A 23276-nucleotide genomic window follows, 5' to 3' on the forward strand; every position below is an offset into this window, starting at 1 on the left:
AGCTTGAGTAGTTCCTTAGGCGGTTGATCATAATCTGTGGCCTCTAGAAACTGCTTAGATTGTTTGGAGTCAGCTTCCAGTGGAATGGATAAAGTTTCTGGCATTTCACAAAGAAACTTGGAAAAATTGATTTCTCAGATAGTACAGGAGCCTCCTGAGAAGAATGGTGAGGAGAATCATCATCTGAAGAAGCTCCCTCTTCAGACAGAAGAGGATCCTGCTCAGTCCCCCTACAGGTCTGAATCCTGAACAGAATGTGGACGGTGCCAAGTAGCTGGTGTCGAAGGCTCAAGATGTTTCAGTTTTTGCAATGCCTTCTTGGACTGCACCGGCGTTGACTCAGGTGATGTCTGTGTCGAGGACGACCGGTGTCAGCGAGTCATAGGTGCTGATTCCTTGATGGGGAACATTCGCACCGATGAAATCTCCTCTTCAGGTGCAACCAGTGTCGAAGCATCAGACCAGACTGCACCTGGTGATCTGGTGTCAACATGGGCACAAGTTGGGTCGGCACCAGCATTTGGAAATGCTCACAGAGTTCCTCTCTAAGCAAATTGTCTATCTTTTGCTTGAGGGTACCGCTGGCTTTTTCACAGCTACCTTCGGTGCGGCTCTACACTCCGGCGATGAGGAGGCCGATAACGAGGCACTCACCGATATCGGAGCAGAGTGCTTTTTGGGCTTCTTCAAGGTTGAGAAGACTTGGCACACTGCTAGATTGACCTGATGCCCAGAAGGGGTGGAGGAAGGCTTCTTAGCTGGCTTACCCACAGAAGGCTGTGACACTGAAGGTGTTTCTGTCAGTATCGAAAGATGTGATGTCGATTTGGACGGCGCCATGTCTCCTTCCATGGCGACATTGAAGAGGAGTCGCTGTTGGATGAGATGGTTCTTCAGAGTTCTTTTTTGCAGAGAAGAACAGCGGGAACAGGTCTCCGGACGGTGCTCAGGCCACAAATACTGGAGACACCAGCAATGCGGGTCAGTCACGGAAATGGGACGAGCACAATTTTTAAAACCTGTCTGCGGGCGGGACATCGAAGGAAAGACAACCCCAGTTAAGTCAAAATCGGAGGCCAAGGTGGTCGAACAGGCCCCACCGGGCCAAACCTGCGAGAGAAAACAAAAATTTTTACTTTTTTATACTCAATTCAACAAAACAAAGCAAGAAAGAAATGACTAAAAAGTCAAAAGTCCGTGAGAATGGGAAGGCAGCGAAAGAAAAAGTTGCAACGGCCGTTGAAAAATACGTCTTCTTAGCTCTGTGGAAACTAAGAAACTGAGGGACCATGCGGGAAGGCACTCACGTATGTGCAGTGCAGGCTATCGCAAACTTTCTGAAGACTTAATGTGACAATGCACTTTTAAAGTGGACGTCACCCATCAGTGAGAATATCCTGCCTGCCTTTGTTGATAATATTCATGTTGCATTACTGAACAAGCGCAATGTTACATTACATTACATTAGTGATTTCTTTTCCGCCTTTACCTTGTGGTTTAAGGCGGATTACATAAGAATTGTTATGATATTAAGAAATATTTATTGTTAAGATATTAAGAGATACTTAAGGAATAGTTTGAACATTTTCTAATTTGCTAAGGAGTAGTTGGTATTGCAGGAGGAGTTCGGAACACGTTTGGTTGTGTTATATTGGTTTTATGTATTTTTTGAAGAGTAGGGTTTTTGTTTCTTTTTCGAAGGTTTTGTAGTCTGTGGTCGAAGTCAGCAGATTGGTGAGTTGTCTGCCCAGTTTCGCTCCTCTGGTGGCCAGTAGGTTGTCATACATTTTTCTTCGTTTGACATTTTTGGTTGGCGGGGTGTGAATATTGTGTGGCTTCTCCTGTGTCTGGTTGAGGTGGATTGAGTTAGTTGATTGTTCCAGTATGTAGGGCTGTCTCCGTTTATAGCTTTGAATAGTAGGCAGTGGAATTTGAAGTGTACTTTGGCTTGTATTGGGAGCCAGTGTGAGTCGTGGTATGCCTCTGTGATGTGGTCGTATTTTTTCAATGAATAGATAAGTCTGTGTTTTGTATTGTTTGAAGTTGTTTTATCGTGGTTGCTGAGCAGGGGAGATATAGTATGTTGCAGTAGTCTATTAGGCCTAGGATTAGTGACTGAACCATGAGTTGGAATTGTTTTCTGTCGAAGAATTTTCGGACTTGTCTTAGGTTTCTCAGTTGTTTTGTTGATTTGTGGTTGCATGGTACAGCCTCTGTCTATCAGCACTCCGAGGAGTTTTAGCGTGGGTTGAATAGGGTATGAGATCGAGTTTATTACTAGGTTAGTCAAGGTTGGGGTTTTGCAGTTTTCTAGGAGGATGAAGTTTGTTTTATCAGGGTTAAGTTTTAGTTTGTGTTCTTTCATCCATGTTGCTACTGTTTCAAGTGTTCTGTGTATTGTGCTTATCATGGAGGGCTCAAGTTGGTTGAAGGGGAGGAGTATGGTGATATCATCTGCGTAGCTGTAGGAGGTAAGGCCTAGTTTGTCTAGGTAGGAGCTTAGGGAGGCAATGTATAGGTTAAAGAGTGTGGGAGACAGAGGTGATCCTTGGGGAACTCCACATGGGTTGGACCATGGTTCTGATTTTTCTTTGTTTGTTTTGACTCTATAAGTTCTGGACTGTAGGAATCCTTTAAACATTGTTAGTACCTTTCCTGTAGAAACATAGAAACATAGAAATAGACGGCAGATAAGGGCCCACGGCCCATCTAGTCTGCCCACCTTAATGTCCCTCCCCTACCTTTGCCCTGTGAATAGAAACATAGAAATAGACGGCAGTTAAGGGCCCAGAGTTTGTAAGAGGATGTCATGGTCTACTAGACCAAAGGCTGCGGAGAGGTCTAGTTGTATGATCAGCATTTTCTTGCCTGTGCTGAGGTGTTGTCTTGCGATGTCCATGTGTGTTCCTAGTACGGTCTCAGTGCTGTAGTTGGTTCTGCAGCCAGACTGTGTGGGGTGGAGTAAGTTGTGGTTTTCTAGGTATAAGTTTAGGGCTTTAGCTACAAGGCCTTCCATTAGCTTGACGTAAAGTGGGATTGAGGCTATGGGTCTGTCGTTGGATAGTTGGTCTGTTGCTCCTTTGGGGTCTTTTAAGATCGGAGTTATGATGATTTCACTGAGGTCTTGTGGGAACTGGCCATCTGTGAGTAGAGTTTGCATCCATTGTAGAAGCAGAATGCGGAATAGCGTACTGGAGGTTTTCAATAGGTATGGTGGGCAGTGGTTAAGGTCACAGGCTGCGTGACTGTATTTGTTATATAGTTTGTTGAGGTCTGACCATTGTATAACTGAGAAGTGGGACCAGGTTCTGTCTGCTGCTACTGATTCTTTCTCTGTGGGGGAAGTTGAGATCTAAGAACATAAGAACATAAGCAGTGCCTCCGCCGGGTCAGACCACAGGTCCATCCTGCCCAGTAGTCCGCTCCCGCGGCGGCCCAAACAGGTCACGACCTGTCTGTATCATCAGAAGGGGCTCCCTTGCCACCTTGGTTTCTCATTTAAGTCCTGTCTTCCTATCGAAGTCCTAACCCTCCGGTCTTGCACCTGCACGACCTGGTTTGGTTTCTACTCATTACCTGGTTAGCTTTCTATACTTGTGTTACATCCCAGCTCCTCCCTCAGTATCCCATGATCCCTTTATCCTTCAGGAATCCGTCCAATCCCTGTTTGAATCCCTGTACCGTACTCTGCCTGATTACTTCCTCCGGTAGCGCATTCCAAGTGTCCACGACCCTTTGGGTGAAAAAAAACTTCCTTGCGTTTGTTTTGAACCTATCTCCCCTCAGTTTCTCCGAATGCCCCCTCGTATTTGCTGTCCCCTTCAGTCTGAAGAATCTGTCCCTATCCACCCTCTCTATGCCCCTCATGATCTTGAAGGTCTCTATCATATCTCCCCTGAGCCTCCTTTTTTCCAGAGAGAAGAGCCCCAGCCTATCCAACCTCTCGGCGTATGGGCAGTGTTCTAGCCCTTTTACCATTTTCGTTGCTCTCCTTTGGACTCTCTCGAGTACCGCCATGTCCTTCTTGAGGTGCGGCGACCAATACTGAACGCAGTATTCCAGATGTGGACGCACCATCGCTCGATACAATGGCATGATGACTTCCCGCGTTCTGGTTGTTATGCCCTTCTTTATGATGCCAAGCATCCTGTTGGCTTTTTTCGAGGCTGCTGCGCACTGTGCAGATGGCTTCAGTGATGCATCCACCAGCACACCCAAGTCTCTCTCAAGCCTGCTGTCTCCCAACAATACCCCCCCCAATTTGTAGTTGAACAACGGGTTCTTTTTCCCTATATGCATGACCTTGCATTTGTCCACGTTAAAGCGCATTTGCCATTTGTTTGCCCAGTTTTCCAGCTTGTCCAGGTCTCTTTGTAGGTCCTCACACTCCTCCCTGGTCCTAACTCTGCCGCACAGTTTGGTATCGTCTGCAAATTTTATAACCTCGCACTTTGCCTCCTTTTCCAGGTCATTGATAAATATGTTAAAGAGTAACGGCCCCAGCACCGACCCCTGTGGCACACCGCTTGTGACTCCCCGCCAGTCAGAATATTGACCCTTTACTCCGACCCTCTGCAGTCTGCCCGACAACCAGTGCTTGATCCATCTGTGCACATCCCCTCCCACCCCGTGGTTCCACAGCTTCTTAAGCAGCCTTTCATGTGGCACCTTGTCGAAAGCCTTTTGAAAATCGAGGTAAATGATGTCTATGGGTTCCCCATTGTCCACCCGACTGCTTATTCCCTCAAAGAAGTACAGAAGGTTCGTTAGGCACGACCTTCCCTTACAGAATCCGTGTTGGCTTGTTCTCAATAGGTCATTCTTCTCGATGTGCTCGCAAATGCCGTCCTTGATCATAGCTTCCACCATCTTCCCTATAATTGAAGTCAGGCTCACCGGCCTGTAGTTCCCGGGGTCACCCCTCGATCCCTTCTTGAAGATAGGTGTGACATTCGCCAGTTTCCAGTCCTCTGGTACCTCACCAGTTTTCAAGGATAGATTGCAAACATGCTGGATTGTGCCCGCTATTTCTTGTCTTAGTTCCTTCAGAACCCTTGGGTGGATCCCGTCCGGGCCCGGTGATTTGCCGCATTTTAGCCTGTCTATCTGTTTGAGGACATCCTCCTTACTTACCTCTATGTGATCCAATTTTTCAGCCTGTTTCCCACTCATGAGCTCCTCTGAGTCCGGTATATTAGATGTGTCTTCTCTCGTGAAGACCGACGAGAAGAACGTGTTCAACCTCTCAGCTACCTCTTTATCCTCCTTAATCACTCCCTTCCTATCCCCATCGTCCAATGGCCCCACCTCCTCTCTCGCTGGTCGCTTTCCCTTAACGTAACTGAAGAATGCCTTGAAGTTTTTCGCCTCTCTGGCCAGCCCCTCTTCGTATTCCCCCTTTGCTTTTCTAACTTCCCGGTGGCATTCCTTTTGGCATTTCCTGTGCGTCTGGTGATTTTCCTCTGTTGGGTCCTTTTTCCATCTCCGGAAGGATACCTTTTTGTCCTTTATCGCCCTCTTTACCTCTGTTGACATCCAAACCGGGTCCTTTGATCGCTTGTTCTTGCAGCCTTTCCTGAAACTGGGGACGTACATTCTCTGTGCTTCCTGCAGGGTGTCCCTGAATAGGGTCCAGGCGCTTCCCATAGTCTCCATCCTAAAGATGTTTCTGAGCTTCCTCCCCACCATTTCCCTCATAGCAACATAGTTCCCTTTCTTGAAATTCAGCGCAGTTGTTGCGGTCCTCCTTACTATGGGTGTCTCTCTTTCTAATGTGAATCTGATCGTGTTGTGATCACTGTTGCCTAGTGGTCCTCCCACTTCTATCCCTCTAGCAGGCCCCCCTAATCCGTTTAGGATGAGGTCAAGAGTAGTACCCCCTCGCGTCGGTTCTTTGACTAGTTGCTCCATGAAGCAGTCCTTCACAGTTTCTACAAATCCTGTCTCCCTAGTGCAGTTGGAGTGACCCGTACTCCAGTCTATTCCCGGGTAGTTGAAGTCCCCCATCACTGTTACACTTCCAGTCCTGCATTCCTGTCTCAATTCTGCTTCCAAGTCGTGTCCGACTCCTTCTGGCGCAGCAGGTGGTCGATAGTACAGCCCCAGTTTTATGCCTGCACCCTTGTTTCCGGGTAATTTGATCCATAGTGATTCCAGCCCCTCTGCCTTTGTTGCCATATCCGTCCCGACCGAGTGGATAGAGTCCCTTATATATAGTGCTATGCCTCCTCCCTTCTTGTGGGTCCTGTCCCTCCTGTAAAGCTTGTACCCCGGCAGCACCACATCCCATTGATTTTCCTCTGTCCACCAGGTTTCTACAATCCCAATTATATCCAGGTCCTCCCCCTTGGCCACGACTTCTAGTTCACCCATCTTGGCCATGAGGCTTCTTGCGTTTGTGTATAAGCACCTCAGGTTCCGTCGTTTTTCTTCCACCTTTGCATTTACCTGGGCCACTTGCTCTTGGATTTCGGGCATTTTTTCCATTCCCTGTGCTTCTGCTTTGCCCTCAGCCTTTACCCTCTTAGCTTTCAGTTTCTCCACATCCCCGCCACCCCACTTCCCCGCTTTTCCTCTGGGTTTTCTAGCCCTACCGGCCCCCTCCTGAGCTATCATCTCTTCTAGGTGAGTAGGTATTCCATTAAACGTGGCTCTGATATTTGCGATCTTATTTTTAAAGAATGTGGCTAATAAGGTGGCTGAGGGGAGAGTTGTTATTGGTCAGATATGGTGTGGTGTCTGTGAGTTCTTTTTTGTGTTTTGGGATCCTTCTCCTATTTGTTTTGTGTAGTATGGCTTTCTTTTTCTTTTAGCTTTTGCTTGTATTTTTGGTGCAGTGTTCTCCATGCTGTTTTTGTGGCATCTTGGCTACTTTTTCTCCATTTTCTTTCTAGTTTTCTGCATTGCCTTTTGAGTTGGAGTAGTTCGTTGTCAAACCATTTGTCTGATTTTCTATGGATTCTGGTTTTGGATTGTTCTGGGGCTAGCTCATCTAGGTTTACTGTACTTATATGGCTCCATTGTGAGTCTTTGGGGTTGTAGTCTTGGATTATGGTGTCTGTTTTTGTCCAGAATTTGGTGAGGGTCGATGTATTGACGTGAGATGTAAGTTATTTTTTGAGTAATTGGTTTGCTTTTCGTCCAGTTGATTTTGAAGGAGTACGTAGAATGGTCAGACCAGAGGGAGCGGTACCAGTATTCGTTTGATGTGTGTATTTCTGGTTGAGTGGGCTGTTGGGACATGTAGGCTGCAATGTCGAGTTGGTGTCCTTTTTCATGTGTGGCTTGAGGGTCTAGTATCTTGCATGTTAAGGCCTCGAGGTATGATAGTAAGTTTTCAACTTGTTTGTGGGATTGATTTTTGAGGTGGAGGTTGAGGTCTCCTAGAATTAAGTTGTAAGTTAGTGAGTTTCGGTATATGAAATCTTCGAATTTTGGTTTTGCTGTGTTCCAGCTTCTTGGAGTTATGTAGCAGAGCATGCATATTAGTATTCCTTTGAGTGATGTGCATGAGAGTTGACAGGCTAGTAGATCCATGTATGGGGTGGTTGTTTTGTCTTGTATTTTTAGGTCTAAGGTGGTTTTGGCTATGATGGCAATTCCTTCTTCTCTTTTGTTTTCTCTGCAGACCACTATTATTTTGTATCCCTTTGGGCAGACTTCCGTTATTCTGGGGTCTGAATCTTAAGTAAGCCAAGTTTCTGTGAGGAAAAGGCAATCTATGTTTTCTTCTTCTATCCAGTTTTGTATGTGTTCTGTCTTGGGGCCTATGGCTCTGATGTTCACTTATGCACATGTGAGAGTGGTGTAGTCTGTTTGTGTGATTTCAGTTATTTTCGGATAGATGAGTGATCTTTGGTGAGGTTGCATTGTGGTCTTGTAAGGGTTTGTCGGTCTTCTTCTTGTAGTTTCTGTGGTAGGTTGGTAAGTGTAGGTCTGATAGTTTGTGTTTCCATCTGGTTGGATGTTGGAGTTTGATATAGTTGGTATTGGGGAGATGTTGTTTGCTGTTGCCTTCCAGTTGGTTAGGAGTAAGGTAATCAGTAGGATAGCTTGATATTTTTGTGGTGTAGTTTTCATTGTGGCGCAGAGAGTGGTGGGTATTGTAGTTGAGGGAAGTGGTGGGGAAGTTCTTTTCCTTCCTTGGCTTGTTGAGAGTCATTTTCTGGTGATGGAGCGGGTGTTCTGTGGTGTGTAGATGGATAGTGTTGGAGTGTGGCTTCATGAGGGCTGGTTAGGTGGACTTGAGAGGGTTGAGTTTTGGTCACTTCTTGGTCGCTTCGCAAAGGCGCTTGTTAAGGCGCCTTTAATGTGCGCCTTCAACAGCGCGCCGAACGGCTGTGCGCTGTTAGGCGCTGAGCCTTTTATTGGCTCAGCGGTGGAACGTCGGTGGGAGGGGCGGAGTGCACTCCCACGCCTTCGGGTTCCTTCCCGCTGCTCCCGGTCCAGGTGAGGCAGCAGGGCCAAAGGAAAATAAAAGTTTTAAATTAAATTAAGAGCATTGCCGCTGAGCCTTCCAACTGGCTCAGCGGTGGAACGTCAGTGGGAGGGGCGGAGTGCGTTCCACACCTTCGGGTTGCTTCCCTTTGCTCCCGGTCCAGGTGAGGCGGCAGGGCCAAAGGAAAATAAATGTTCTATTTCTATTTTCTGTGTTCTGTACATGCTTTTTCTATAAACAAACAATTACAAAAAAAATGTATAACTGTTGGGCGTAGGAATGTCGCATTGCTCTGTTTGCAGACAATATGCTATTGTTTAACCGTGACGCCTCCACTCACATTCCGAGACTTATTTCCTCGATTCATCAGTTTGGCTTATTTTCTGGTCTCTGCATTAATTTTGGGAAATTGGAGGCATTACCAGTGTCTGGCCCATGTGCATCCCATTAGCCTGGATGCTTTCCCTATCTGGTGGGCATCCAGCAAACAAATACCTTAGGTGCTTTTGTGCTCTGATTGGTCACGGGTGTATCAGCGCAATATTGTCCATAAGATTGAAGGTCTCAAAGATTATTGCTCTAGATGGGGTGAACTACCGCTGTCTCTATACAGTAGACTAGCACTGGTGAAGATGATATTGCTGCCCAAGCTGCTATACAGATGTTGCCCTTTTAGATTAAAAACAAACTGGAGCATTTATTTTGATCTATTATAGGCTCCTTTATTTGGAAAGCATGTAGGGCATGGATTAGTTATCAAAAATTGGTGCAAGGTTGTGAGGGGTGGTCTAGGCCTCCCGGACGTACGTCTTTATAATGTTGCTACATTGTTGAGATGGATACATGAAGCATATATGATGGGTGAGAAATATGCTACTGCCAGTTTTTTGGAGAGTTGGATTCATCCCTACAATGTTATGGCTTATATTTCTCTTGTATGAAAGAACTCCCCAGGAGACAGCAGTAATGACTGTACCCACGGCTTCCATTTGGAAATAAGGAATGCGCAGAAAGCGAGTGACTGACATGAAATCCATAATGGACCTCCAGTTCTCCATCGTACTTTGGCATGATGAATTATAAAGAGAACTTGCTGAAGCCTGAGCCATGGTCTGGAACAGGTACTAGTGCTCAGATGTCGAAGAGACGTTGCAAAGTAGTGCGGGCCTTTGACTCCTTTTCCAGCCAACCTGCTGGAAAATCTAGAAACAGTTCCAGAGGCAAACAAAAGAAAACTTTCTTATGCCCCCCCCCAACCCACGAATGATGTCCCACAGTAAGAACTTGAAGGAGATCAGAAAAGACATTTGCCACATAATCTACACCATCCAGGACTTGCTTAAGGAAATTGGGTTGGGACAAAAAGTTTTAGAATGGTTTGCTAAATTTCTATCACTACGCTCTTATGTTTCAAGTTTCAAGTTTTATTAATGCTTGATAAATCGCCTATTTAATTTCCTAAGCGATGTACAATACAAATTAAAATATAACAACTAATACAATAATAAATACAAGACAAACTAAATAAGACAATACACGAATAGGGAAGGAAAAAAGGGAGAAATTACAATTTCTTTTCAGGAGTTGAAGAACATATAAAGGAAAATAACATAAGGGGAATAGGACTTTAAAATGGTGAATGTTAATGGTAAAACATCCACCTCATGAAAATCCATCTGTGGCGTGCCACAGGGTTCTTCATTGCCTCCATTATTATTTAATGTCTATATGACTGTTGAAGAATCTTAGTTTATCAGAATTTTTATTTACATATGCTGATGACATTTTCATCCTTCTTAAAGTCGAAATTAGGAGCCAATATAATCATATATACAACTATACTTAAGGTAGTTACTAAGGTAAAGATACTTGGGGTCATATTGGACCAAAAACTTAGCTACCACGATCAAATAAGTTCACTTGTGAGAACCTGCTTTTATAGGCTAAGGATGATCAGATCACTATCTGGAACTATGATGCCATGAGACAAATGGTAAAGAGAAAACTCAGGGACAGTTCCATCTCAACAGACGGTGGAGCAAGCCTGGACCTTATTCAAGGACACAGTAAACGAAGCGCAAAACCAGTATATACCCAGACTTAGAAAAGGGTGCAGAAAGAATCGAGCAAAAGACCCAGCATGGTTAACCAATGAGGTTAAGAAGGTGATAGGAGACAAGACAAAATCTTTCAGGACGTGGAAAAAGGATAAACCTGAGGAAAATTAGAAAGAGCACAGGAAGCATCAAAAAGAATGTCACCGCGTGGTCAGAACAGCAAAGAAAGAGTATGAAGAGAGACTTGCCAAGGAGGCGCGGAATTTTAAACCATTCTTTCGATATGTGAAAGGAAAACAACCGGCGAGGGAGGAGGTGGGACCCCTGGATGAGGGAGACAGGAAGGGAGTGGTATTGGAGGAAAAGGAGGTGGCGGACAGATTAAATACGTTCTTCTCGTCAGTCTTCATAAAAGAGGACACATCCAAAGTGTCGGAACCGGAAAAATTCTTCAAAGGGGATCAAGAGGAAAAATTATCGTGCATGGCGCTAAGCCTCGAAGACATACTCAAGGATAGATAGACTAAAAACTGACAAATCTCCGGGCCCAGACAGAATCCACCCAAGAATATTAAAGGAGCTTAGAGATGAAATAGCGGAGTTACTACAGCAGATTTGCAATCCTTGAAAACAGGGGTAATCCCGGAAGAATGGAGGATAGCGAATGTTACACCTATCTTCAAGAAAGGATCCAGAGGCGACCCAGGGAATTATAGACCGGTCAGCTTAACCTCAGTTCCAGGGAAGATGGCCAAATCATTAATCAAGGACAGTATCAATGAGCATATAGAAAGAAATAAGCTGATGAGAGCAAGCCAGCATGGTTTCTGTAATGGAAGATCATGCCAAACGAACCTACTGCACTTCTTTGAGGGGATAAGCGAACAAGTGGACAAAGGTGACCCCATAGACATAGTATACCTGGACTTCCAGAAAGCCTTCGACAAGGTACCTCACGAGCGCCTACTAAGGAAACTGTGGAACCACGGGGTGGAAGGGGACATACACAGATGGATCAGAAACTGGCTGGCGGACAGGAAACAGAGGGTGGGAGTAAAGGGACACTATTCTGACTGGAAAGGAGTCACAAGTGACGTCCCGCAAGGGTCAGTGCTGGGACCACTGCTGTTCAATATATTTATTAATGATCTGGAAACAGGGACGATGTTATAAAATTTGCAGATGACACAAAACTCTCCGGTACAGTTAGATCTGTTGAAGAATGTAAAGAATTTCAAAGGGACCTGAACAAACTGAGTGAGTGGGCAAATAAATGGCTGATGAGCTTCAATGTAGAGAAATGTAAAGTCATGCACATAGGGAAAGGAAACCCGATGTACAACTACACAATGGGGGGGCAGTGGCGTACCAAGGGGGGAGTAGGGGGGGGCGGTCCGCCCCGTGTGCACGCTCCAAGAGTCGGCAGCCGCGCTGAAGTGAAGTAGGTCCCACGAAAACTGGGAAGAGGTAAGTGACGTTGGGAGGGGGAGGGACCGGCAGCCACAGTCATCGCGGGATCTTGCCGCAACTAACTGCGTCTGCCGGCCCAGCCCCCTCAAACGTCACTTACCTCTTCCATCGGAGCAGAAGCAGTCATCGCGGGACATAGAAACATAGAAACATAGAAATAGACGGCAGATAAGGGCCACGGCCCATCAAGTCTGCCCACTCCAGTGATCCTCGCTATCTATCTTTGCGGATAGATCCCACATGTCTATCCCATCTGGCCTTAAAATCCGCCACACTGGTGGCCTCAATAACCCGAAGTGGAAGACTATTCCAGCGATCAACCACCCTTTCAGTGAAGAAGAACTTCCTAGTGTCACTGTGCAGTTTCCCGCCCCTGATTTTCCACGAATGCCCCCTTGTTGCTGCGGGACCCTTGAAGAAGAAGATGTCTTCTTCCACCTTGATGCGGCCCGTGAGATATTTGAATGTCTCGATCATATCTCCCCTCTCTCAACGCTCCTCGAGTGAGTAGAGCTGCAAATTCCCCAACCGCTCCTCGTACGGGAGCTCCCTGAGTCCCGAGACCATCCTGGTGGCCATCCTCTGGACCGACTCCAGTCTCAGCACATCCTTGCGGAAATGCGGCCTCCAGAATTGCACACAGTACTCCAGGTGCGGTCTCACCATGGATCTATACAGTGGCATAATGACTTCAGGTTTACGGCTGATGAAACTCCTGCGTATGCAACCTATGATTTGCCTTGCTTTGGATGAAGCTTGCTCCACTTGGTTTGCCGACTTAATGTCTTCCCTGACAATCACTCCCAAGTCTCTTTCTGCTACAGTTCTTGTCAGGATCTCGCCATTTAGGGTGTAGATCTTGCATGGATTCTGGCTTCCCAGGTGCATGACTTTGCATTTTTTGGCATTGAAACTGAGTTGCCAGGACCTAGACCAGTGCTCCAGCAGAAGTAAGTCATGCACCATATCGTCTGCCATTGCTTTTTTGTCTGTTGTGCTTTTGCTCACTACATTGCAGTTTGGCATCATCGGCAAACAATGTTATTTTACCTCGAAGCCCTTCTGTCAGGTCTCTTATATAGATGTTGAACAAGATCGGGCCCAGGACGGAGCCCTGTGGCACTCCACTTATCACCTCCGACATCTCGGAGGGAGTGCCATTCACCATCACCCTCTGAAGCCTACCTCCAAGCCAGTTCCCAACCCATTTGGTTAAAATGTCGCCCAAACCTAAAGAACTCATCTTGTTCAGCAACCTGCGGTGTGGCACGCTATCAAATGCTTTGCTGAAATCCAGGTAGACGATGTCCAGGGACTCACCAACATCCAGCTTCCTCGTCACCCAGTCAAAGAAGCCGATCAGGTTGGATTGGCACGATCTCCCCTTAGTAAATCCATGTTGGCGGGGATCCCGCAGATTCTCCTCGTCCATGATCCTATCCATTTGGTGTTTGATTAGGGTTTCCCATTAGTTTGCTCACTATTGAAGTGAGACTCACTGGTCTGTAGTTTGCCATCTCCACCCTGGAGCCTTTCTTGTGTAGTGGAATGACGTTAGCCGTCTTCCAGTCCATCGGGACGTTACCTGTACTAAGGGAGAGATTAAAGAGCGCGGATAGTGGTTCCGCCAAGACATCTCCCAACTCCCTGAGTATCCTAGGGTGTAGGTTATCAGGCCCCATTGCCTTGTTGACCTTGATTTTTGACAGCTCGCAGTAGACGCTGCTGGGTGTAAATTTGAAATTACTAAACAGGTCTACTGATTTAATCCTTGTATGTGGTTGAGGGCCGATTCCCGGCACCTCGCGGGTGAAGACTGAACAGAAGTATTCATTTAACAGTTGGGCCTTTTCCGAGTCTGTCTCCACATGGTCTCCGTCTGGTTTTCTGAGTCGTACTATCCCACCCGAGTTCTTTTTCCTGTCACTAATATACCTGAAGAAGGATTTATCTCCCTTCTGGATATTCTTTGCTAGAGACTCCTCCATGCGGAATTTGGCCTCTCTAACTGCCGCTTTGACGGCTCTTGATTTGGTCAGATAATCTATTCTGGAGTCCTGTGTCCCTGATTGTTTGTAAGAGATGAATGCTTTTTTCTTCTCTTTGATGAGGTCTGAGATCTCCATAGAGAACCACTGTGGCTTGTTGTTCCTACTCCGTTTGCTTACTGATTTAACATAGCGGTTTGTTGCTTCCTGTATGGTGGTTTTCAAAGTTGACCACATTTCTTCCATGCTGTCGGTATCTGCTTGGGTTTGTAGCGCCTGGTGAACGAAGTCTCCCATGTCCTGGAAGTTTGTGTCCTTTTTTTTTTTTATAGATATGTGGTTAGTGGATAGATAGAGTGGTTGGTGTGGTCCACCTGTTAAGTGTGCTTGTTAGTTAGGTAGGAGTAGAGAGTTGAAATTTGAAAGACCTGGAAGAGGGAAAGATTGAAGAAAGACTGACGCTGATTGGTAAATTGGCTAGTTGTAGGATTTTAGAGAACAGCTGAAATTGATAGCCCTTCCTTGATGCCCTTCTTGAGGCCCTTCGCAAAGGCGCTCTCGCTAAGGCGAGCGCCTTTGCCGCTCGCCTTCGCCGCGCGCCGAACGGCCGCGCGCCGTTGGCTCGAGCCCTTTTATGGGGGGGAGATCTGCTGTGACGTCGGGGAGGGTGGGCGGAGTTACCAGCGCGTCCCGTCCGCCTCCTCCTCCGACTCTGGTGATTTCAGCGCTCCTCTCCGCTGCCCTGCTTTGCCTCCTCCGTCACTTTTACAGTCCTCCGCTGCTTTTTTCTCCCCTTTCTCTGTCTCCTCCGCTTCTGTATGCTCTCCGCTCCCTTTCTCCGCCTTCACCTCCTCTCTGTGACTCTCCGCCCCTTTCTCCGCCTCCCTGCACGCTCTCCGCCCCTTCCTCCGCCTTTCTGCATGCACTCAGCTCCTCTCGCGCTGCTATGTGCCTCCTTCCTCTCTCTCTGCTAGATCAGCCTGCCTGCCCTCTCTCCCTGCAAGCACCCTCTCGCCTCTCCCACGTGCTTGCCTGGCTGGTCTAGTGCTGAGGACTCCTCGTTGGCTCGAGCCCTTTTATGGGGGGGGAGATCTGCTGTGACGTCGGGGAGGGTGGGCGGAGTTACCAGCGCGTCCCGTCCGCCTCCTCCTCCGACTCTGGTGATTTCAGCGCTCCTCTCCGCTGCCGGGACCTTTGGGATGGAGAAAGAAAGGAGGTCAGGGTGGCATGAAAGGGTGTGGAGGGTGACAAAGGGGGGTCAGGGTGCTATGGAAACATGGTAAAGGGTGACAAAGGGGGGGTCAGGGTGCTATGGAAACATGGTAAAGGGCGACAAAGGGGGGTCAGGGTGCTATGGAAACACGCTGAAGGGTGACAAAGGGGGGTCAGGGTGATATTGAATCCCGCTGAAGGGTGACAAAGGGGGGTCAGGGTGATATGGAATCCCGCTGAAGGGTGACAAAGAAGGGTTAGGGTGATATGGAATCACGCTGAAGGGTGAGAAAGGGGGCTCAGGGTGATATGGAATCACGCTGAAGGGTGACAAAGGGGGGTCAGGGTGATATGGAATCACGCTGAAGGGTGAGAAAGGGGGCTCAGGGTGATATGGAATCACGCTGAAGGGTGACAAAGGGGGGTCAGGGTGATATGGAATCACGCTGAAGGGTGACAAAGGGGGGTCAGGGTGATATGGAATCACGCTGAAGGGTGACAAAGGGGGGGTCTGGGTGATATGAAATCACACTGAAGGGTGACAAAGGGGGGTCTGGGTGATATGGAATCACGCTGAAGGGTGACAAAGGGGGGTCAGGGTGATATGAAATCATGTTGAAGGGTGACAAAAGGGGTCAGGGTGGTATGGATGCATGGTGGAGAGAGAGAAAGGGGCAGATGCTGAAGGAATTTCAGGGAAAGAGACATAAGAGGGAACGATACTGCATGGAATTGGGTTGTAGGGAACGAGAGGGGGCAGATGCTGATGGAAGTGAGGGGAAAGAGAGAGAAGGGGTAGATGATAGAAGTGGGGAGAAGGGGCAGATGATGGAACTGGGGAGAGAGAAGAGGGCAGATGATGGAAGTGGGGGGAAAGAGAGAGAAGGGGTAGATGATGGAAGTGGGGAGAGAGAAGAGGGCAGATGATGGAAGGAGGGGATAAATAAAAGGAGGGCACATGATGGGGGAAAAGGGTTGAGTTAGGGAAATACTGGAGGGGGTGAGGGAAAGAGGTGGCGAGCTGTAGGTAGACAGTAAAAAAGGAAATTGATGAGAGGGTAGTAAGAACGTAATCTAGATAGATGCAGAAAATAAACTGAAAAGGAAAATGAGGGAAGAAAGGGATTGCAGAAGAGAGGTGTGGGAGAGGGAAGGAGAGGAGAGAGATGCCAGACCAATGGGGGTGAAAGGAGAGATGGAAGGGGGAGGCATACAGTTTCTGGAAGGGGCATTGAAGGAGAGAAGATGCCATATAGGGGCAGAGAGATGGCAGACAGTGGATGGAAGGAAGAGAGTAACAAGAAGATGAGGAATGCAGAAACCAGAGAAGACAAAGGTAGAAAAAAATTTTCTATTTATTTGTTGCTTTAGGAGACATGTGTCACTGTTTCTGTGGTGTTGCATTGTATGCAGAGTCCAGCTTCTTTCTGGTTCAATTTAACCTTTGTCTATGTATTTCTATTTTATCCCCCCTTTTACAAAACTGTGGAGCATTTTTTAGCGCCAGCCGTGGTGGTAGCAGCTCTGATGCCCAGAATTCTATGAGCATCAGAGCTGTTACCACTGTGGTTAAAATTCACACTACAGTTTTGTAAAAGGAGGAGCGGTTAGTTTGTGATTACATATACCATACTAGGCGAAGGTGTTTTCTATGTGTTCGAAAGACATGGTTTTCTGTTAGGATTGACGGTGTAGGATTGATCTGTACTAGTCTGGCTTGTTTAGTTTTACAGTGGGTGTATTGATGTTGTACTGCTCACTGCATATGTAAGATGTTGCCTTTTCCTAGGTACTCATGTGTGACGTGTGGACTGTTACTAAAAATCATGTTTTTCGTACAGATGGGGGGGTGGTGCCAAAAAATGATGGGCCCCGGCTGTCACATATGCTAGGTACGCCACTGTGGGGGGGATGATATTGGGGGAAGGCAACCTAGAAAAGGACTTGGGGGTTTTGGTGGATAAAACAATGAAACCAGCGGCACAATGCGCAGCGGCCTCAAAAAAGGCGAACAGAATGTTGGGCATTATCAAAAAAGGTATCACTACCAGAACCAAGGAGGTTATCCTACCGCTGTAATGGTGCGACCGCATCTGGAGTACTGCGTTCAATACTGGTCGCCGTACCTTAAAAAGAATATGGTAACACTCGAGAGGGTCTAGAGAAGAGCAACAAAAATGATAAAGGGCATGGAGAACCTTCCTTATGCTGAGAGGCTGGAGGAGCTGGGGCTCTTTTCCCTGGAAAAGCGGAGACTTAGAGGAGACATTATAGAAACTTACAAGATTATTACAGGTATAGAGAAGGTAGAGAGGGACAGATTCTTCAGACTGGCGGGGGCAACAAAAATGAGAGGGAATTCAAAAAAATTGAAGGGAGACACAGATTCAGAACAAATGCTAGGAAGTTCTTCTTCACTCAGAGTGGTGGACACCTGGAATTCACTTCCAGAAGAGGTGGTAGAGCAGAGTACGATTTTGGGTTTCAAAATGGGATTGGACGAGTTCCTGAAGGAAAAGGGGATTGAAAGGTACAATTAGAGGGTTATTATACAGTACAAAATGCTTTGGAGCATTAGATCACTTACAGGTCATTGACCTGGGGGGCCGCCGTGGGAGCGGACTGCTGGGCATGATGAACCTGTGGTCTGTCTCGGCAGAGGCGATGCTTATGTTCTTATGTTAATCATCGCTGAATATTCTAATACATTCGCTAGTCATATCAAAAATTGACTACTGCAACGCCCTGTACAAGGGATCTACCTTAAAAGAAATATGTAGACTGCAAATTCTTTAAAATACTGCAATAAAAATAATCACTAAAAGAAAAAAAAATTTAAAGGAAAAGCATTGGTTACCCATAAATCACAGAATCACATATAAAATAGCATTACTCACACACAAAATATTAATAAACAAAGCTCCTGCATTCTTAGAAAGATTTCTAATACCCTATATTCCCACAAAATCTTTAAGATCCGAAGAAAAATCTTTATTAGTAGTCCCTTCACTAAAACTCATTTATTCAAGGAGGGATGTGGTTTTTTTCTGTTACAGCCTTCAAATTTGGAATTCGCTCCCGATCAACATAAGAGAAGAAAAATTACTTAGTAAGTTTAAAAGTCTCCTAAAAAGTTGGCTTTTTAAGGATGCTTTTAACTGATTCATTTAAATTTTATTATTTTACAGTGCTCTACTGCTAAGTGAAAATTAAGTGGGTAACCTTTCCCAACTTCTTGTTTCATTACCCATCCATTTTTATTTGTCTATGAATTGTATTTAATCCTTTTATTTCCTCCTCCCTTTGTCAAACATATTATTTTATTAAAATAGTACTTATTGCCTTCTTGTTTTTTGTTTTGGTTTTTTTTTTAATAGTATGGACTTGACACCTTTTTATTGCACTGATCAAACACTTTTCTTGCCTGGCTTTAGGGAGCTATGCTTCCGGCATCCTCTCTGCTTTTAGTTCTTATGTTTAAATGTATTTATTAAGTTTCAGTGTGCAAGCAACATTTACAGCAAAACCAAACAGAACACTTACAATTATGCACAATTAAGAACCTCACCCCTCCCCATTCCCCCCATCCCCCCAAACACAAACAAAAACATAAGGAGATTTCCCGAGGATAGGAAATAAAATCACAGTCAAATTATAAGTTTAATAGTCGACTTCTAGCTAGAGGAGTAAGACTCAGTCAAAAACGCTCCCATATCAAACAGAATCTGCGGCCCGGGCCAGAGTCCAAGTCTGAAAAATTCCGCCTCTCCAATGAAGCATATATAATCATCAGTGATCTCCACTGACTGTATGTCGGGGGTTCGCTGGTCAACCATTGTGACAAAATTGCCTTCTTGCCCAGTAGCATCACTCTAGCCACAAACGCTGAAAGCCCTTTGGGTTTGAGAGAAGCAATAGTATAAAAACCAAATAGTGCTCTGGGAGTCGGAGTCCACTGTCTACCCTGTCACTGTGTAGTGACCCAATTGCTGCCCAAACTGAAGAATACTAGGGCAGGATCAGAACATATGTCCCAGCGAAGTATGCATTTGAGTATATTTCGGGCATCAATGTATCTGGGTGATGCCCATCCGATAGGCTCGCATGGGAGATATATAAAGGCAAAGTACAAACTTAAGCTGCGATTCCCAGTGAATTATATTAGTGGACACTTTCCTCAGGTTTTTCACCACTTGCTGTACCTGACAAATGGAAAGCTCACACTGGAGATCCTCTGCCCAAGCAGCGGCTAATATAGTAAAATTTGGGCCTGGTTGACAGTCTCGAATACCCACATGATGAAAACGGAGAGAAATCAGTTATTGTGCTGATAAGCTAAACATTTCTGAAAGTGCCTCCTGGCAAGCATCCATTAAATGACAAGCAGGTAGGGAACAAACATAATGTCTGACTTGTAAATATGCAAAAACATCCGTGTCAAAGAGTCCAAATGTACGTTGCAAAGAAGCAAAGGAAGCCAATTGACCCCCTTCAGTAAACAGTTGGAAAACATATCGTAAACCAGAGGTGACCTACCGCTGAAAAGAAACAGATTGCAGTCCCGGTAGAAAATCCCCATTTCCCTGAAGTGAGAGAAAAGGAGAAATCTTATGTGACAGTTTCAGACAACAACACACCCAGCGTCATGTCCGCTTCACAGGAGCAAATATAGGATAATGTGCCACCGCAGAGCGGAGGGTCGGTATTGTGACATGTAGAAAATAACTAATATGATAAGGGGATATCAGTGACAATTCTAAGTTAGTAACAGAGAAATAAAAGGTACCCCGAAACCAATCATTGATATGCCTCATTTGGCAGACCATTGCATACCAATGAATATTTAACAATCCATATCTTCCCTTATCTTTAGGAAAGCAAAGCATAACAAAGGTCTTACGGGGTTTTCCACCCCCCCCCCCCCAAACGTATCATTGAATTCCTCTAGTAAGTTGAACCCTATGGGCTGGGGACAGTAGGAGGGGAAGCACCTGAAATCGGTATAACCAATTTGGGAAAAGTACCATATTGTAAAGGACCACCCGTCCCACTACTGATAAAGGAAAAGTTTTCCAAAGTTGGAGCAGCTGTAAAGTGTCCTCCAGCAAAGAGGCAAAATTGCAAGTATATAAGGTAGAGAGATCCCTAGGTATCCACATCCCCAAGTACTTGATAAATGTCTGGGCCCAAGAGAACGGAAAGTTACCCTCCCAAATGTCTGGTATTGTAAAGGGAATAGCCAAAACCGTGGATTTTTGATAATAAGTGCAAAGCCAGAATAAAATTGGAACTCTTCTAAAGAGTTCAAAAGGTGATTAATGGAGCGCTGTGGCTGAGTCATTGTAAAAATCAAGTCATCTGCGAAGGCTAGTGCCTTAACCATCTGACTAGGAAACGCAATTCCCACTACATCCGGATCATTAATTATAGTAAGTAGTAAGGGCTCTAAATAAAGTAAAAAAAGGAGTGGAAATAACGGACAGCCCTGTCAGGTTCCTCAGTCAATCAGAAACGCTTTAGTCATGATCTCATTAACCAACAGCCGTGCAACCAGGCCTCTATATAAAGTCCTTATCACCTGTGTGTACCAGCCAGAAATGCCTAAATATACCAAAACCGCAAACAAATACTTCCAGTCTACCTGATCAAAAGCTCAAGCCGCATCTAAACTAACCAATAACATAGGTATATCTTGAGATTGAGCATGGGCCATGGCCAAAAGCACCTTCCGGACATTGTGCACCACCTGTCTACCCTTCACAAATCCCACCTGAGCAGGCCCTGTAAGTCCGGGAAGGAAAGAAGACAGGCGATCTGCCAATATTTTTGCTAAAATTTTAATATCAACATTAAGAAGCTATATAATAATAATAATAATAACTTTATTCTTGTATACCGCCATACCCAGAGAGTTCTAGGCGGTTCACAGCAATTTATCAAATTATAAACATATCAGAGTTTACAGATAACAACAATAAAGAACAATTGACATAGAATGATGTCGTTAAGGTTAGCTGGAGAAGGGAAGAAAAGGTTGAGGGTAGTGGAAAGGGATATTACAGTAAGAAGGAGAGAGAGGGGATTTCAGTGCATAGTAGAGAGGGGAGTTCAGTGCATTGTAGAGGATAGGGTATCAGGGGTTGTGTCTGTGGAAAAGGTGAGTTTTGAGTAGCTTTCTGAAGTCGAGGTAGGTGGGGGCCTCGAGCACCATTTGGGCTAGCCATGGGTTCAGTTTAGCTGCTTGAAAAGCGAAGGTTTTGTCGAAGAACCTTTTGAGGTGACATAGTTTTAGTGAGGGGAAGGCGAACAGATGAATTCTGCGAGAGTTCTTAGTGTTGCAACTCAGGTAGAAGTGCGGGTTGAGGTAGGTTGGGGATAAACCGAGTACTGTTTTGTAGCAGAAGCAAGCAAACTTGAATATGACTCTGGATTCAAACGGTAGCCAATGAAGTTTGAGATAGAAAGGGGTGATGTGTTCCCATTTATTCAGGCCAAATATAAGGCGGACAGCGGTGTTTTGAATTAGTTTTAGTCTCCTGATGGTTTTTTTTTGTGGCGCCCAAGTAGATAATATTGCAGTAGTCCAGGATGCTGAGAATGGAGGATTGTACCAGCAGTCGGAAAGAGGAGTCGTGAAAGTGTTTTTTTATGGTGCGGAGTTTCCAGAGTACTGAGATGCTTTTCCTGACTGTAAGATCAGTGTGTTTCTCTAGGGATAGATGTTTGTCTAACGTGACTCCCAGTATTTTTAAGGTTTGTTCAAGGGGGAAGGCTGAACCGTTCACTTGAATTGTGGTGTCTTCGATTTTGTCATTGGGGGTGGCTAGGAAGAATTTAGTTTTGTCGGGATTTAATTTTAATCTGAAGGATAACATCCAGAGTTCTATCTGATTAAGTAAGCTTGAGAGTGAGGAGAGCAACTCTGGGGTGAAATTGGTTAGTGAGACGACTATTGTAATGTCATCTGCGTAGATGAAGAATTTGCGCTTGGAGCTTTGGAGGAGGTATCCCAGGGAGGCGAGGTAGACGTTAAACAGGGTGGGGGACAGAGGGGAAGCCTGTGGGACACCACAGGAGTTGTCCCAGCTATATGAGTAAGAGTCGTTCTTGAACACCCTGTATGATCTATTTTTTAGGAACCCATGGAACAAGTTTAGGACCTGGCCGGAGATGCCGATGTGTTCAAGGCAATCAAGGAGGATGGTGTGGTCGACAAGGTCGAAGGCACTGCTCAGGTCAAGTTGCAAGATCAGGGCGCTAGAGCCTTGGCTAAAGAGTGTGTACAGGTGATTGAGTAGGGAGGCTATGATGGTTTCGGTGCTGTGGTCCGAACGAAAGCCCGATTGGTTTTCATTTAGGATATTAAATTTTTCCAGATATGTGTTGAGTTCAGCGTTTACCACCCCTTCTGCTATTTTGGTGAATAGCGGGATGCTCACGATGGGTCTGTAATTAGACGGGGCGTTGGAGGGTTCTTTAGTGTTTTTTATAATAGGAGTTATTGTGATATGACCTTGCTCAGGAGGGAAATTTCCTGTGGATAGTAAGAAGTTTACCCAAGCCAACATATTGGCTTTGAAGTGGGTCGGTGCCCTTTTCATGACGTTTGGGGGGCAGGTGTCTAGTCTGCAAAAGGAGTTAGTATATTTGTTATAGTATTTGCTGAAGGTTTGCCAGTCAATGGGTGAGAAATGGTTCCAGTTTAGGTCCGTTCTGTACCCTTGGTCCGGTTTTGATGTGTCGGTGTCGGGGAGGGTTGGGAAGGACTCGTGGGGAATGGCTGGGGCAGTTATCGAAGATCTTTGTTTTTGTATTTTGGAGTTGAAGAAATCTGCTAGGGTGTTAGCGGCTAATGTGGATTCTTCTAGGTTGTCAGTGAGGGTCTCAAGATTATAGAGGTCGTTGACTAGTTTGAAAAGGTTACTACTGTTAGCTGTAACATTTCCGATTTTGAGGGCATAGAAGTTTTTGCGTTTTTCCTTGGTGAGGTTTTTATAGTTTTTTAGTTTTAGTCTCCAGGCAACTCTGTGTTCTTGGCAATATAGGGCGATATGAGTCAGGAGAAGTGGCATCCTTGCCCGGTTTTAAAATTAGCAATATGAGGGCTTCATT

The 23276-nt window shown here is 45.7% G+C and overlaps 1 protein-coding gene across 5 annotated transcripts in view; it reads right to left on the minus strand.

The window, feature by feature from the left end:
- The window catches only part of UBE2U (ubiquitin conjugating enzyme E2 U), a 355232-nt gene that overhangs the window by 231547 nt on the left and 100409 nt on the right, over nt 1-23276 (minus strand). For 2 of the 5 annotated variants that reach the window (XM_033918297.1, XM_033918307.1), the window contains one exon: nt 19701-19747. The exons of the other annotated variants lie outside the window; for them this stretch is intronic. In XM_033918297.1, coding sequence (XP_033774188.1) covers nt 19701-19747 — 47 coding nt within the window. The remainder of the gene's footprint in view (nt 1-19700; nt 19748-23276) is intronic. 5 annotated transcript variants of the gene reach the window in all.

The sequence above is a fragment of the Geotrypetes seraphini genome, chromosome 1 (assembly GCF_902459505.1).
Source record: "Geotrypetes seraphini chromosome 1, aGeoSer1.1, whole genome shotgun sequence".
NCBI classification, from domain to species: domain Eukaryota; kingdom Metazoa; phylum Chordata; class Amphibia; order Gymnophiona; family Dermophiidae; genus Geotrypetes; species Geotrypetes seraphini.